The sequence below is a fragment of the Somniosus microcephalus genome, unplaced genomic scaffold (assembly GCF_052327205.1).
Source record: "Somniosus microcephalus isolate GS21.2 unplaced genomic scaffold, FLI_Smic_1.0 unresolved_chr4, whole genome shotgun sequence".
Classification (NCBI taxonomy): Eukaryota; Metazoa; Chordata; class Chondrichthyes; order Squaliformes; family Somniosidae; genus Somniosus; species Somniosus microcephalus.
In genome coordinates, this window is record NW_028225182.1 from 48918770 (window position 1) to 48936235 (window position 17466).

A 17466-nucleotide genomic window follows, 5' to 3' on the forward strand; every position below is an offset into this window, starting at 1 on the left:
TCCACCACCTTAAACATTCACTCCCTCCACCACCGGCGCACCGTGGCTGCAGTGTGTACCATCTACAAGATGCACTGCAGCAACTCCCAAACCCGCGACCTCCTCCACCTAGAAGGACAAGGGCAGCAGGCGCACGGGAACACCACCACCTCCAAGTCACACACCATCCTGACTTGGACATATATCGGCTGTTCCTTCATCGTCGCTGGGTCAAAATCCTGGAACTCCCTCCCTAACAGCACTGTGGGAGCACCTTCACCACACGGACTGCAGCGGTTCAAGAAGGTGGCTCACCACCACCTTCTCGAGGGCAATTAGGGGATGGGCAATAAATGCTGGCCTTGCCAGCGACGCCCACATCCCATGACTGAATTTTTTTTAGATGTTGAGACTAGGGAGCCTGATTCAGTCTTGACCTAACCTCCAAACCAGCACACTTTCCACCAAGGGTCCCTGGATCGAGAATGCTGGCAAATAATTTTTCTTCGCCTCCAGGAAAGCAGAGGTCAGTCGTAAACATAGAAACATAGAAGATAGGAGCAGGAGTAGGCCATTTGGCCCCTCGAGCCTGCTCCACCATTCAATGCGATCATGGCTGATCATCCAATTTCAGTACCCGGTCCCTGCTTTCTCCCCATATCCCTGGATCCCTTTAGCACTCTTGGTTGTTGCCAAAGCTGAGATCGTAGCCGGGGGGCCCCCTCGGTCTGGTTCCGACTCCATTTCCACGCTGGCTGCACTAATCGAGCCGTTTGGCATTGGCGCAGGAACGAGCACGAAGAGGTATCGCACCGCCTGCTCAGGTGTCGGCAGCGGCTGAGTGGGCAGTGTCGTAAGAAAATTACTCGGCCCTTGGATCTAAGCGTTAAAGCTTTAATCAACTGTTTTACAACATGGAGGTCTAGTTGTGTCCTTCACTAGTTCCTGTTAAGCATGTCCTGTGCAAGCTGGGCCCATGCCCGAGTATTTATACTCTCCCTGGACAGTGCCACCCGTAGGCCACTCAGTATTATTTCATAAGTCTTTCTTTCATGAATGACTGATTCATGTCAGGCAGCACTCTCGTTCTCCAGAGTCAGAAGGTCATGAGCTCGAATCCCACTTCCATGAGACTTGAGCCCAAAATCCAAGGCTGACGCTCCCAGTGCAGTGCTCATTGTGGAAGAGCGGGGGGGTGGGTGGAGTTCTCCCCGGTGTCCTGGAGTTTTCCCCCGGGTGTCCTGGGGCCAATATTTATCCCTCAGTCAACATCACTAAAACAGCTGATCTGGTCCTTTTCACAAGGCTGTTTGTGGGAGCTTGCTGTGCGTAAATTGGCTGCCGCGTTTCCTACATTACAACAGTGACTACACTTCAAAAAATAAAGGGCTGGATTTTACAAGCCCCATGGAGGTGGGAGTGGGGGGGAAAAGTGCAGAATCGGGGGGCACGAACCCTTCCCACCTCCATGCCCGTTTCCCAGGAGGCGGGTACCCAACCTGTGCTGGGAGCCGCCTCCCCGAGGCGGGAAGGGGATTAGTGCCAATTAACTGCCTGTTAACAGGTAGTTAACGGGCAGTTTTTGGCCTAATCCCTATTTTTAGCCCTGAAGTGTGGGATTCCCGACGGCTCCAAACCACACCAAGTTAGCGAGGCGGACCGTCGGGCTGAAGGACTTGGCGGGTTCGAGATGTCTGGTGTTCAGGTGAGTGATGAGTGCAGAGGTAAGTGTGTTTGGTGTGTGTAAAGTGCTTAAAGAAGTTTTACTTGCCTTTACAGCCTTCCTTCCATCAGGTCTCGGGAGTCCCTCACCTCACCGGCACAGAAAGCAGAATGGCTGCGAGCTGTCAAAAGTTGCAGCATTCTGCTTTCTGTTCTGGAGAGATTTCTAATTAAGCCTCTGGAGAAGGACTCAAGTTAGAAGTCAGATTGTCACAGAGCTGTCAAACGCTGATATTTCATCTGTCAAAAGCTCTTGACAGATGAAATGTCAATCCCTGACGTCACCAGTAACCAGGTGTCCCTTAATTGGCCTGCTGAGCCCGCTGGGCGGGCTCAACAAGGTCAATCAAGGGAAAATCACGTAGGTTGGCCACAAATCGATGGAGGCGGGACTACAACCCAAAAAGTGGGAGTCCCGTCTCCATCACGACCCACTGACAAAATCCAGCCCAAAGTATTTAATTGGCTGTAAAGTGCTTTGGGACTTCCTGGCGCTATAGAAATGCAAGTTCTAAAACTTCTAAAATGCAGGTTCCAAGCTAGAGGCCATCAATATAAGATAATCAGCACGAGCCTACGTGCTCGCATATCTTGAAAAAAGAAGGCTGAGGGGTGACCTAATAGAGGCCTTTAAAATGATGAAAGGTTTTGATAGAGTGGATACAGAGAGAATGTTTCCACTTGTGGGGAAGAGCAAAACTAGAGGCCATCAATATAAGATAGTCACCAAGAAATCCAATAGGGAATTCAGGAGAAACTTCTTTACCCAGAGAGTGGTGAGAATGTGGAACTCGCTGCCACAGGGAGTGGTTGAGGAGAATAAAATAGATGGATTTAAGGGAAGCAAGATAAGCACATGAGGGAGAAAGCAATAGAAGGATTTGCTGATAGGGTGAGATGAGGAAAGACGGGAGGAGGCTCGAGCGGAGCATAAGTGTGGCACAGACTGGTTGGGCCAAAAGGCCTGTTTCTCTGCTGTATATTCTTTGTAATTCTACGCAAGTCTTTTGACTCTTGAGCTGGATTTTGATACTGGAGGCGTGTAGGAGGCGGGACTACAACTTTCGGGGTTGTAGTCCCGCCTCCATCGAGTTGTGGCCAACCCACACGATTTTCACTTGATTGACCTTGTTGAGCCCGCCCAGGGCCACCGGGCAACAGGTGACGTCACAGATTGAGATTTCATCTGTCAAGACCTTTTGACAGATGAAATATCAGCGTTTCACAGCTGTTTGAAGCTGTCAAACACTGACAATCTGTACTCCAAGTTAATTCCTTCCTCTCAGGCCAATTTAGAGATCTCTCCAGAACAGAAAGCTGAATGCTGCAACTTTTGACAGCTCGCAGCCATTCTGCTTTCTGTGCCGGTGAGATGAGGGACTCCCGAGACCTGAAGGAAGGAAGGCTGTAAAGGTAAGTAAAGGTAAGTAAAACTTATTTAAACACTTTACACACACCAAACACACCTACCTCTGCACTCATGCACCCATCACTCACCTGAACACCGGACATCTCGAACCCTCCAAGCCCTTCAGCCCGACGGTCCGCCTCGCTAACTTGGCGTGGTTTGGAGCCATCGGGAAGCCCACACTTCAGGAATAAAAATAGGGATTAGGCTAAAAACTGCCTGTTAACTACCTGTTAACAGGCAGTTAATTGGCACTAATCCCCTTCCCGCGGGTCCCAGTGCGGGTCGGGTACCCGCCTCCTTTGAAACTGGCATGCAGGTGGGTTGGGGGCGGGATGGGTTCGTGCTCCCCCAATTTTGAGATTTTAACCCCCCACACGCCTCCAATCCCGCCTCCACAGCCCAATGAAAATCCTGCCTGAGGTCTTTGCTCACCTTTATCTGCGTGACTGCAAGGACCATCCTGTTTCTCAGACCCAGAGTCAGTGGCTGAAGAGGGGACGGGCAATGCTTGGTCTCCATATGTCTCGTGCCACTGACTGAACGCAGTCTCAAAGGACTTTGCCAAGCAGACGGTGATGGCCTTCGCCTTCTCGGCCTTGTTGCACAGGAACGCGCGGCACTGGAGCTGCCCTTTGCTCTTGCAGATGTAGAGGAACACGTTGGTGTGGCTCCTGTCGGCGGTGCAGTAGGCGATGTCGTGGAGGTAGGTCTTGGTGATCTGCCGGCCGCTTGAGATCTCCTTCACCTCCAGGTAGCGGGGCCTCACCACCAGCGCGTGGTCCTTGCTCACCTTGCCCGTCTCCGTGGCCACCAGGCGATTGACCACCTCGGCGGTCTGTTCAACCTGCAGCGAGTAGATTTTCTCCGTTCCCATGTAATGCACCTTGAACAGCGGGTCGCCGTGGGACAAGCTCTTGGTCTTGTCCTTCTTGAACCTCCGGCGGAAGACGCCAGGCGAGTTTTTAATGGTGTGGATGAAGTGAAAGTTGTTGAGCGACATAATCCCAAACGCCCGAGAAAACTCTTTACGCCTTCTCTTCAGCTCGATCAGTTGTACCTGGATGTGAAGAAGAAGAATTGAAACGTTTCAGAAAGGAGATGATCTTAGTTTGTCCTTCCTCCCCCCCCCCCACCATGGGACCACGCCTCGAGGAAGGAGATTACAGAGATAGGGAGATGACGAGGCCATGGAGGGATGTGAAAAAAAAGATTGAGAATTTTGAAAATCGAGGCGCTGCTTAACCGGGAGCCAATGTAGGTCAGTGAGCACAGGGGGTGATGGGCGAACGGGACTTGGTGCGAGTTAGGACACGGGCAGCCGAGTTTTGGATGACCTCAAGTTTACGTAGGGTGGAATGTGGGAGGCCAGCCAGGAGTGCGTTGGAATAGTCAAGTCTAGAGGTAACTAAGGCATGGATGAGGGTTTCAGCAGCGGATATATATTAATAAATATATATTAATGATCTAGACGAGGGAACTAGATGTAATATCTCCAAGTTTGCAGACGACACAAAGCTGGGTGGGCATGTGTGCTGTGAGGAGGATGCCGAGAAACTCCAGTTTGATTTGGACAGGTTGGGTGATTGGGCAGATGCATGGCAGATGCAGTATAATGTGGATATATGCGAGGTTATCCACTTTGGTGGCAAAAACAGGAAGGTGGATTATTCTGAACGGCAATAGATTGGGAGAAGGGGAAGTGCAACGAGACCTGGGTGTCCTTGTGCACCAGTCGCTGAAGGTAAGCATGCAGGTGCAGCAGGCGGTTAAGAAGGCAAATGGTATGCTGGTCTTGGTAGCGAGAGGGTTCAAGTACAGGAACAAGGATGTCTTGCTGCAGTTGTACAGGGCCACACCTTGAGTATTGTGTGCAGTTTTGGTCACCTTATCTGAGGAAGGATGTTCTTGCCATGGAAGGAGTGCAGCGAAGATTCACCAGGCTGATACCTGGGATGGCAGGAATGACGTATGAGGAGAGATTGGGTCGATTGGGCTTATACTCGCAGGAGTTTAGAAGAATGAGAGGGGATCTCATTGAAACTTATTAAATTCTAACAGGATTAGTCAGACTAGATGCAGGAAGGATGTTCCCGATGGCGGGGGAGTCCAGAACCAGGGGCCACAGTCTAAGGATAAGGGGTAAGCCATTTAGGACTGAGATGAGGAGGAATTTCTTCACCCACAGGTTTAATAAGTTGAGGCCAACTTATTAAATATATTCAAGAAGGAGTTAGATATATTTCTTAAGTCTAAAGGGATCAAGGGATATGGGGAAAAAGCAGGGACAGGGTACTGAATTTGGATGATCAGCCATGATCTCATTAAATGGCGGAATAGGCTCGAGGGGCCGAATGGCCTACTCCTGCTCCTATCTTCTATGTTTCTTCCTTGGGTCTATCGCTTACCCAAGTGTATAGAGGGACAAGGTAGACCACCACCCATTCTACCAGCCAACAGGTGACTGGGAGGGGAGTAGGAAAGACTTGCATTTCTCCAGCGCCTTTCACAACCTCAGGACGTCCCAAAGCGCTTTACAGCCAATGAAGTGATTTTGAAGTGTAGTCACTGTTGTAATGTAGGAAATGCGGTAGCCAATTTGCACTCAGCAAGCTCCCACAAACAGCAAGAGCCTAACCACCTCCCCTTGACATTCAATGGCATTACCATCGCCAAATCCCCCACCATCAACATCCTGGGGGGTCACCATTGACCAGAAACTTAACTGGACCAGACACATAAACACTGTGGCAACAAGAGCAGGTCAGAGGCTAGGTATTCTGTGGCGAGTGTCTCACCTCCTGACTCCCGCAAGCCTTTCCACCATCTACAAGGCACAAGGCAGGAGTGTGATGGAATACTCTCCACTTGCCTGGATGAATGCAGCTCCAACAACACTCAAGAAGCTCGACACCATCCAGGACAAAGCAGCCCGCTTGATTGGCATCCCATCCACCACCTTAAACATTCACTCCCTCCACCACCGGCGCACCGTGGCTGCAGTGTGTACCGTCTACAAGATGCACTGCAGCAACTCGCCAAGGCTTCTTCGGCAGCACCTCCCAAACCCGCGATCTCTTCCACCTAGAAGGACAAGGGCAGCAGGCTCATGGGAACACCACCACCTCCAAGTTCCCCTCCAAGTCGCACACACCATCCTGACTTGGAAATATATCGGCCGTTCCTTCATCGTCGCTGGGTCAAAATCCTGGAACTCCCTCCCTAACAGCACTGTGGGAGCACCTTCACCACACGGACTGCAGCGGTTCAAGAAGGCGGCTCACCACCACCTTCTCAAGGGGCAATTAGGGATGGGCAATAAATGCCGGCCTTGCCAGCGACGCCCCGCATCCCATAAACAAATTTTTAAAAACGTGATAGCGACCAGCTAATCAGTTTCAGTGATGCTGCATTGAAACTAGCGATTAGTTAAACTGAAATAACAACAGAAAACACTGGAAAAACTCAGCAGGCCAGGCAACATCCGTGGAGAGAGAAACAGAGTCAATGTTTCGGGTCGAAACCCTTCGTCAGAACTGAGAAAAAAAGGCAGGAGATGAAAGAAAAGGCAGTTTGGGGGCTGGGAAATGGGGGAGGGGATGGAAGAAAAGACATTAAGAGATATTCAAGGTGAGACGAGATAGTAATGGGACAGGTAAAGAAACAGACAATGGCTCCTGGCTGGGTTAACTGCTGAAAGAAAGACTTGCATCCAAGCAGTGTCTTTCACGACTTGAGGAACGCCCCCAAAGGGTAACATCAGTTTGTTAGTGTGGGGAGGCAGGTGTCTGCGTCTAATACCGGTGGGGGTGAGAGGAGGCTCGTGTGGAGCATAAACGCCCGCCCGCACGGGCCAGTCGGACCGAGTGGCCTGTTTCTGCGCTGTGAACTCGAGGTCACGAAATCCGACCCTACCTTACCCGGTATACGGCCCCCAATCTCTCTCCTCCAAACGGGCAGCCGATGTAGTCTTGTTCCAGAATAACAACAGAAAACGCTGGAAAAACTCAGCCGGCCAGGGCAACATCCGTGGAGCGAGAAACCAGAGTTAACGTTTCAGGTCGAAACCCTTCTTCAGAACTGAGAAAAAAAAGGAAGGAAATGAAACAGATTGAAAAGGCCAGTTTGGGGGCTGGGAAATGGGGGAGGGGATGAAAGAACGAAAGGGAAGGTCTGTGAGAGGTGAAGAGACATTGAGAGATATTCAAGGCGAGGCGAGATGGTAATAGGACAGGTAAAGAGACAAAGGATGGCTCTAGATGAAGTGTGAAATGCGCTGGCAGAGTGAGAGACAGCTGCCACGTGGGAGAGAGAGGAAAAAAAAGGAAAAGGCACAAACCAAAAGTGTGAATAAAAAATATATAAAAATATAACAGGGGCCGAGGCTATGATCTGAAATTGTTGAACTCGATGTCGAGTCCGGAAGGCTGTTGTTATTTCAGATTTCCAGCATCCGCAGTATTTTGCTATCGTATTAGTCCTGTTCCAGTCCGCGCTCTCCCCCCTCAATGGCTCGTCATCGAACTAACAGCCACGATACATGCAATGGGTGAAGTGGGGGGAAGGACGGGGGACGCAGAGAGCGGATCGGAAGGCGGAGCGTCGATCCACACACCTCACAAACGCATGTCGGAGGAGTGCAGGCTGTGATTGTTGATCTCGCTCGAGCACCAATTCCGACCGAGCTGGGTTTTTTTTTGTTGTTGTTCTTGTTTTTTAATCCCAGGGCAGCCGCAGCAGCAGCAGCAGCCCGCCCGCTAATTAAATTCTAAATAATTAACTCGCTTTTTCCCTCAGCCGCGCACAGGGGGAAATAAATCTGTCCCTAGCAACCGCGCTGGTAGTGGAAGAGGCCGTCAACAAAGGAAGACAGCCCTGGGAGTCACCGCCATGACAACCACAAAAACCCACAGGGGGGCTTTCAGGTCCTCGGAGAGAGGACATCACCCCTTCCCCGCTCCCCGTGATGTCATTGTGTGGCACACGGTTTGAATTCCCTACCCTCTCGCTCATCGAGCCCCCCAGCCCATTTCCATTTACAGACAGAAGGCCATCAAAGGCGGCAGCCAACTTGCGCACAGCAAGCCCCCGCAGAAAATGTGATGATCGCCAGATAATCTGTTATTCGTGACATTGGTTGAGGGAGAGTGTTGGCCAGGACACCGGGCTGGGGGTGGGTAGTGGGGAGGGAGGGGGGGGTGTGAAACTCCCCTGCTCTCCTACCAGCCGCACCACGGGATCTTCTGCGTCCCTCCTGAGAGGGCAGCCGGAGCCTCGGTTTAACGTCTCGTCCGAAAGACGGCTTTGCACTGATACAGCGCCTTTAACGCCGTAAAACATCCCAAGGCACTGTCCCAGGAGTGACTATCAAGCAAAAATTTGACACCGAGCCACATGAGATATTTTGGACAAAAAACTGGGTCAACGAGGTCGGTTTTAAGGAGTGTCTTAAAAGAGGAGGTAGGGAGGCGGAGAAGTTTAGGGAGGGAATTCCAGAGCTCAGGGCCCAGGCAGCTGAAGGCACGGCCGCCAATGGTGGAGCGATTAAAATTGGGGATGAGCAAGGGGGCAGAACTGGAGGAGCGCAGAGATCTTGGGAGGGCTGTAGGGATGGAGGAAGTTACAGAGATAGGGAGCGGGCGAGGCCTGTAGGGGTTGTTGATTGGGTGGTCGGTTTGGCCCAGGCCTGACCCAGTGGACGTTTTCGAGGCGTCCCCACACTCCCACTCAGTTCTGACACTGGGATCCTACCAGGCAGCTGATGCGCAGAATAACAAGCTCGAGACAGACAAGCAGGTGAAAGGTTAAAATAATAACGGTTTTATTGAGAGAAAAATAAAACAAAACAAGCAAGCAGAGAAATTAATTGGTTCAACGATACTAAACCAAGGCTACAGCTCTATACACTTTAAAAAGAGAAAAAAAAAAGGAATACTATATATTCAAAGCAGAGGGCACGCGAGTGCGGGAAGGAGTACGACACATCGAGGGGTATCACACATTAACACTCCCCTTAGCCTTATCCCCACCTCCTACACTATCCCTAACCTAGGTCGAACTAAAGGGGGGTCAGACTCTCATGCTCACCCAACGCATTGGAACAAAGGCCTTTAGGTTGTCCTGGGACTGCAGCTTTAGTTGGTCTGGCCTGGTAAAGTTCAGTGTGCACTGGCCACACACTCTCCCGTCAGTCAGGTAGTGGATCTTCCTCCTTGGCTGGGCGAAAAGGCTTCCCTCCTGGGTCGGGCTGCGCCGTTTAGCGAGGCCCGCTCTGGGCTCCGGTCCGTACCGGGATGGTGCACTCCGTCCCGTGTCTTCCTGGTTCCACTCTGAATCCCTGCCTGAGGTGGTGGGCACGGCGGGGGGGGGGGAACAGTCAGGTTTAAATCGGGAGGCAGTACGGACCGGGAGCTTCGCCTGCTTACCAAAGCATGGGCCTGCTGCGCATAGCCTTCCCCGTCTTGGAGACTGCTTCTCCCAGTAGAGTCCTCGAAGTTTCCCTTTTGCAGCGAAGTCCCAGGATGAAATCGAAGTGAAGTGTAGAAGCTGTCTCTCCCGAAGTGTGTTCCAAGTCGAAGTGTCTCGAACTGCTCTTTCTGTCTGCTTGCTAAAAACAGTTATACTCTCTCAATCTGCCTTGCCTTCCCCAGATCGAGAGGTGTCCCAGGTTACTTCGTTAACTGTAAATGGCTGCAAAACGGCTGATTTCCCACTAACAGCCTTATCACCGGCCCTCATTGTTTTTGGTTTCAGTCACACAATGGTGTCTCTGGTGCCTAGTCCTCTAAAACGGTTTCTGATATGATTGGATCTGTTAGGATGGGCCCGATGATGGTTTTAACTAGCTTAACCCTGATTGCAGTGCAACCAGGTTCATTGTTCTTACCGGCCTACTGGCGACTCGCTATTACATATTCAATTCCATGTCTGGCCTGGAATCCACATAGGGACTGTGGAATTCCAGGCCCTGTCTCCAGTCTTGTTGCTGGGGAGAAAAATGACTCACTTCCAGCAGCTTTCTGGTCACGTGTCCCAGAACTCCATTTTGTACGTTTAAAAAGTGGCCAACTTTGTTTGATTCGGAAAGCAGGCGAGGTGGGGGAATTTTGCAAACTCCCTACAGGCCATGGAGCGATTTTAACGCAAGGATGGGAAAGGTGAATTGAATTGTTTGAATTATTTGCAAAATATAGTTTTCTTTCCAATTTGGCTCCCCTCTTTGATGTAGCTGGGTCCCAACAGCACAGCTGTCGAGGCTGGCCATTGTTTTATTCCGTTCCCCACGTTCGATAAGGTCCCACATAAGAGATTAGTGTGCAAAATTAAGGCACATGGGATTGGGGGGCAAGGTATTGACTTGGATAGAGAACTGGTTGGTGGACAGAAGGCAGAGAATTGGAATAAACGGGTCATTTTCCGAGTGGCAGGCAGTGACTAGTGGGGTACCGCAAGGATCGGTCCAAGGACCCCAGCTGTTCACAATATATATTAATGATCTGGACGAGGGAATTGGATGTAATATCTCCAAATTTGCAGACGACACAAAGCTGGGTGGGAGGGTAAGCTGTGAGGAGGATGTCGAGAAACTCCAGTACGATTTGGACAGATTGGGTGATTGGGCAGAAACATGGCAAATGCACTATAATATGGATAAATGTGAGGTTATCCACTTTGGTGGCAAAAACAGGAAGGCAGATTATTATTTGAATGGCAATAGATTGGGAGAAGGGGAAGTGCAAAGAGACCTGGGTGTTCTTGTGCACCAGTCGCTGAAGGTAAGCATGCAGGTGCAGCAGGCGGTTAAGAAGGCAAATGGTATGTTGGCCTTCGTAGCAAGGGGGTTCGAGTACAGGAACAAGGATGTCTTGCTACAGCTGGACAGGGCCTTGGTGAGACCGCACCTTGAGTATTGTGTGCAGTTTTGGTCGCCTTACCTGAGGAAGGACGTTCTTGCCATGGAAGGAGTACAGCGAAGATTCACCAGGCTGATACCTGGGATGGCAGGAATGACGTATGAGGAGAGATTGGGTCGATTGGGCTTATACTCACTGGAGTTTAGAAGATTGAGAGGGGATCTCATCGAAACCTATAAAATTCTGTCAGGCCTGGACAGACTAGATGCAGGAAGGATGTTTATGATGGCCGGGGAGTCCAGAACCAGGGGTCATAGTCTAAGGATAAGGGGTAAGCCATTTAGGACTGAGATGAGGAGGAATTTCTTCACCCAGAGAGTGGTGAACTTGTGGAATTCTCTACCACAGAAGGCAGTGGAGGCCAGTTCATTAAATATATTCAAAATGGAGTTAGATATATTTCTTAAGGCTAAAGGGATCAAGGGATATGGGGAGAAAGCAGGGACAGGGTACTGAATTTGGATGCTCAGCCATGATCTCATTGAATGGCAGAGCAGGCTCGAAGGGGCCAAATGGCCTACTCCTGCTCCTATCTTCTATGTTTCTATGATTCACCAGCGATGGAGTTGTTAGGGAACGACTTTCCCCTCTTGATATTTTCTGGCTCTCCAAATGGCGATGAATCAGAAGCAGGGATCGAGTCTTCATGTCCTCTCCCTTTTCTGATTTTGAGCTTTTAGTACTTTTCCCCTGCAACCTGGAATGCACCTGTCCAAGGTCAGAACCTCTCCACTCCCCATAGCATCAACACTTCACCCAGGCTCCAGCAGCACCAGGAGAACATCCTCCAATCTCAATTACTGGTGCGCCTGCTTTTAACAAGGGTCTTTACATAGAGTTACATCTAGTCCACAGCACAGAAACAGGCCATTCGGCCCAACTGGTCCGTCCCGGCGTTTATGCTCCACACGAGCTTTCTCCAACCCACCTTCATCTCGCCCTACCATCATAACCTTCTATTCCTTTCAGAGTCAGAATGGTTGTGGGTTCAGGACCCACTCCAGGGACTTGAGCACCTAAAGCTAGGCTGACACACGAGTACCAGTATGGAGGGAGCGCTGCACTGTCGGAGGGGCAGTTCTGAGGGAGCGCTGCACTGTCGGCGGGGCAGTACTGAGGGAGCGGCGCACTTTCAGAGGGGCAGTACTGAGGGAGCGCCACACTGTCGGAGGGGCAGTTCTGAGGGAGCGCCGCACTGTTGGAGGGGCAGTACTGAGGGAGCGCCGTACTGTCGGTGGGGCAGTACTGAGGGAGCGCTGCACTGTCGGCGGGGCAGTACTGAGGGAGCGCCACACTGTCGGAGGGGCAGTACTGAGGGAGCGCCGCACTTTCAGAGGGGCAGTACTGAGGGAGCGCCACACTGTCGGAGGGGCAGTACTGAGGGAGCACCACACTGTCGGAGGGGCAGTACTGAGGGAGTGCTGCACTGTCGCAGGGGCAGTACTGAGAGAGCGCCGCACTGTCGGAGGGGCAGTACTGAGGGAGTGCCACACTCAGAGGGGCAGTACTGAGGAAGCGCCGCACTGTCGGAGGGGCAGTACTGAGGGAGCACCACACTGTCGGAGGGGCAGTGCTGAGGGAGCGCCGCACTGTTGGAGGGGCGGTACTGAGGGAGCGCCGCACTGTTGGAGAGGCAGTACTGAGGGAGCGCTGCACTGTTGGAGGGTCAGTACTGTGGGAGCGCCGCAATGTCGGAGGAGCAGTACTGAGGGAGCGCCGCACTGTCGGAGGGGCAGTACTGAGAGAGCGGTGCACTGTCGGAGGGGCAGTACTGGGGGAGCGCCGCACTGTCGGAGGGGCGGTATTGAGGCAGCGCCGCACTGTTGGAGAGGCAGTACTGAGGGAGCGCTGCACTGTTGGCGGTGCTGTCTTTCGGGTGAGACGTTAAACCGAATCCCCGTCTGCCCTCTCAGGTGGACGTAAAAGATCCCACGGCCACTATTTCGAAGAAGAGCAGGGCGAGTTATCCTCGGTGTCCTGGGCCAATATTCATCCCTCAATCAACATGACAAAAATTCCCAGATGATCTGGTCATTATTACATTGCTGCTTGTGGGAGCTTGCTGACTGCAAATTGGCTGTCGCGTTTCCTACATTACAACAGTGACTACACTTCAAAAAAGTACTTCATTGGCTGTAAAGCGCTTTGGGACGTCCTGAGGTCATGCAAGGTGCTGGAGAAATGCGAGTCTTTCTTTTGAAAGGGCCCAGCCGGTTCAGTCTTTTAACAAGTGTCGTCCCTTCCCACCCCCAGCCCCCCCGCCGCCAAGTAAAAGAAAGACTTCAAACCCAAGTTTGGCAGCGGCTAACCAGTATTTCCTGAATTACCTCATCTGCTGTATTCTTTCCAAGCGTGGCAGATTCCTCCACAATGAGACAGAGAGAGAGAGAACTTACTTTTCTCCAGCGCTTTTCATGATCTCTGGACGTCCCAAAGCTTTAACAAATAACAAAATACTTTTGAAGTGTAGTCACTGTTGTAATGTAGGAAGCACGGCAGCCATAAGTATAAAGATGGTCACTAATAAATCCAATCGGGAATTCAGGAGAAACTTCTTGACCCAGAGAGTGGTGAGAATGTGAGGCTCGCTGCCACAGGGAGTGGTTGAGGCGAATAGCCCAGATGCATTTAAGGGGAAAGCTGGATAAACACATGCGGGAGAAAGGAATAGAAGGTTGTGCTGATAGGGTGAGATGAAGAGGGGTGGGAGGAGGCTGGTGCGGAGCAGAAACACCGGCACGGAGCAGTTGGGCCGAATGGCCTGTTTCAGTGCTGTACGTTCTATATAATGCGATTGTCCCCCTTTACACCGTGGGGCTGACACCCGAGAAATGGTGTGTGACCTGAATCAGTCATTCATGAAAGAAAGACTTGTGAAATAATACTGAGCGGCCTGCGGGTGGCGCTGTCCAGGGAGAGTATAAATACTCGGGCACGGGCCCAGCTTGCGCAGGACATTCTTAACAGGAACTAGTGAAGGACACAACTAGACCTCCATGTTGTAAAACGGTTCATTTAAGCTTGGTTTAACGCTTAGACCAAGTGCCTCATAGTTTTCTTTCATCAGTGCATAACAGCGATTTTTGTTGGGTAAAGGGGTGTCAAGGGATATGGAGCAAAGGCGTGTAAATGGAACATCTACAAGATGCACTGCAGCAACTCGCCAAGGCTTCTTCGGCAGCACCTCCCAAACCCGCCACCTCTTCCACCTAGAAGGACAAGGGCAGCAGGCGCATGGGAGCACCACCACCTCCAAGTTCCCCTCCAAGTCACACACACCATCCTGACTGGGAAATATATCGGCCGTTCATTCGTCATAAGGTCTGCGCTTATTAAGAAGGGTCGTACATCAACTAGCCGCGAGTAACCTCATCTCGCTTACGGTGGCTTCCTGCAGTCTGGGACCCTGATCTCCGACAGTGCGGCGCTCCTTCAGTACTGCCCCTCCGACAGTGCCTCGCTCCCTCAGTACTGCCCTTCCGACAGTGCGGCGTTCCCTCAATACTGCCCCTCCGACAGTGCGGCGCTCCCTCAGTACCGCCCCTCCAACAGTGCGGCGCTCCCTCAGTACTGCTCCTCCGACAGTGTGGCGCTCCCTCAGTACTGCCCCTCCGACAGTGTGGTGCTCCCTCAGTACTGCCCCACCGACAGTGTGGTGCTCCCTCAGTACTGCCCCTCCGACAGTGCGGCGCTCCCTCAGTACTGCTCCTCCGACAGTGCGGTGCTCCCTCAGTACTGCCCCTCCGACAGTGCGGCGCTCCTTCAGTACTGCCCCTCCGACTGTGCGGCGCTCCCTCAGTACTGCCCCTCCGACAGTGCGGCGCTCCCTCAGTACTGCCCCTCCGACAGTGCGGCGCTCCCTTAGTACTGCCCTTCCGACAGTGCGGTGCTCCCTCAGTTCTGCCCCTCCGACAGTGCGGCGCTCCCTCAGTACTGCCCCTCCGACAGTGCGGTGATCTCTCAGTACTGCCCCTCTGACAGTGCGGCGCTCCCTCAGTACTGACCCACCGACAGTGCGGCGCTCCCTCAGTACTGCCACTCCGACAGTGCGGCGCTCCCTCAGTACTGACCCACCGACAGTGCGGCGCTCCCTCAGTACTGCCACTCCGACAGTGCGGCGCTACCTCAGGGTTTCTCAGATAATAAGTCACCACATGACTAATGCCTGCCGTTGGTTTTATCCTTTAACCCTGAGCATGGCATTCCAGTTATGGTGATGCAGCAGAACTTTGAAGGATGTCAAATAATATGCAATACACCTTCACAAAACCCCTCTCCACCCACACTACAGTGTTTCGTGTCAGCTGTGTTTCAGTGGGTAGCACTCTCTCGCCTGACTCAGAATGTCGTGGGTTCAAGTCCCGCTCCAGAGACTTGAGCACAATATCCAGGCCGGCACTCCCAGTGCAGTACTGAGGGAGCACCGCACTGTTGGAGTTTCAGTACTGAGGGAGCACCGCACTGTCAGAGGGGCAGTACTGAGGGAGTGCCGCACTGTCGGAGGGGCAGTAGTGAGGGAGCGCCGCACTGTCGGAGGGGCAGTACTGCGGGAGCGCTGCACTGTTGGAGGGTCAGCACTGAGGGAGCGCCGCACTGTCGGAGGGGCAGTACTCAGGAAGCGCCGCACTGTCGGAGGGGATGTACTGAGGGAGCGCTGCACTGTCGGAGGGGCAATACTGAGGGAGTGCCGCACTGTCGGAGGGGCAGTACTGAGGGAGCGCCGCACTGTTGGAGGGGCAGTACTGAGGGAGCGCCGCACTTCGGAGGGGCAGTACTGTGGGAGCGCCGCTCTGTCGGAGGGGCAGTACTGCAGGAGCGCCGCACTGTCGAAGGGGCAGTACTGCAGGAGCGCTGCACTGTCAGAGGGGCAGTACTGAGGGAGCGCAGCACTGTTGGAGGGGCAGTACTGAGGGAGTGCCGCACTGTCGGAGGGGCGGTACTGAGGGAGCACCGCACTGTCGGAGGGGCAGTACTGAGGGAGCACCGCACTGTCGGAGGGGCAGTACTGAGGGAGTGCCGCACTGTCGGAGGGGCAGCATTGCGGGAGCGCCGCACTGTCGGAGGGGCAGTACTGCGGGAGCGCTGCACTGTCGGAGGGGCAGTACTGAGGGAGCGCAGCACTGTCGGAGGGGCAGTACTGAGGGAGCGCCGCACTGTTGGAGAGGCAGTACTGAGGGAGTGCAGCACTGTCGGAGGTGCAGTACTGAGGGAGCGCCGCACTGTCGGAGGGGCAGTACTGAGGGAGCGCTGCACTGTTGGAGGTGCAGTACCGAGGGAGTGCCGCATTGTCGGAGGGGCCGTCTTTGGGATGAGACGTTAAACTGAGGCCCCTGTCTGCCCTCTCAACTGGACGTGAAAGATCCCACGGGCACTGTCTCGAAGATCAGGGGAGTTCTCCCCGGAGTCCTTGGGACAATACCTCAATGAAAATCACTAATAAAGCAGACGATCTGGTCATTATCAAATTGCTGTTTGTGGGAGCTTGCTGTGCGCGAATTGGCTGCTGCGTTTCCTACATTGACTGCGCTTCATTGGCTGTAAAGTGATTTGGAACCCTGGCCTAAACATTCCAGGGAACGCAAGTTCAAATCCCACCTTGGCCGTTTGAGAATTTAAAGTAAGTTTAAATAACCTAGAAACGTGACCGTGACCCTGTCGGATTGTCGTAGAAACCCAACTGGTTCCCTAATGTCGCTTTAGGGAAGGCAACCTGCCCTCCTTACCCAGTCAGGGCCGATACGTGACTCCAGTCCCCACACCAACATGGCTGACTCTCTCTCCCCCAAAAGGCTGTCGAGGCTGGGGGTGTCATACCCGAGATCGATATGTTTTTGTTAGGTAAGGCTGGTAAGGGTTACGGAACGAAGGTAGCTAGATGGCGTTAAGATACACATTTTCTTAGAGAGATCTTCTTCTCAAGCAGTCCCTCAGAACCGAGGATGACTTGCTTCTACATTAAAAATGAGTTCGCAGGTGACTGATGAGTCCGATGCGGGACCTACAGTCTCTGTCACAGGTGGGGCAGACGGTGGTTGAAGGGGCAGGTGGGTGGGGTGCTTGGGCTGACGTGCGCTGCCTGCGCTTGGCTTCCGCTTGCTCCCGGCGAAGAGACTCGAGGGCCTAGAAATTCACTATGGCCCCGCCAGCTGGCTAGCGCCCAGAAGTTAGCGCTGGGCGGGAAGCCTATAGCGATCGTCAGATATTCATTGTTAGCGCCCCAATTCGGAAGCGGGCGCTATACCAGGGTGTGCCCGCCTCCGCTTGGGGCGCTGACACTGAATATCAGCGCTCTTGGCGCCGCTGCGCCAGCCGCTGCGGAGCGGCAGGCTGCGGTACTGCAGGCCTCCTCCTCTTAAGGGGGAGGTGCCTGCAACAGCCGGAACCCCGATCGCGAGTGCCGGCAAAAGAGCCCGGCACAACGGAGAAGTGCCGGGCTCCCGCAAA

At 52.9% G+C, this 17466-nt stretch overlaps 1 protein-coding gene across 6 annotated transcripts in view; it reads right to left on the minus strand.

The window, feature by feature from the left end:
* LOC147091053 (uncharacterized) overlaps positions 1–17466 on the minus strand; it is a 37209-nt gene that overhangs the window by 12104 nt on the left and 7639 nt on the right. For 2 of the 6 annotated variants that reach the window (XM_085977507.1, XM_085977505.1), the window contains exons 2-3: positions 7030–7189; positions 3545–4169 (exon numbers count right to left, since the gene is read on the minus strand). In XM_085977507.1, the coding sequence (XP_085833633.1) occupies positions 3545–4112 (568 nt within the window). In that variant the 5' untranslated portion in view covers positions 4113–4169; positions 7030–7189. Of the gene's footprint in view, positions 1–3544; positions 4170–7024; positions 7190–7724; positions 7975–9196; positions 11942–17466 lie in introns of those variants that run through there. The other 4 variants (XM_085977506.1, XM_085977508.1, XM_085977509.1 and 1 more) reach the window with 4 other exon arrangements.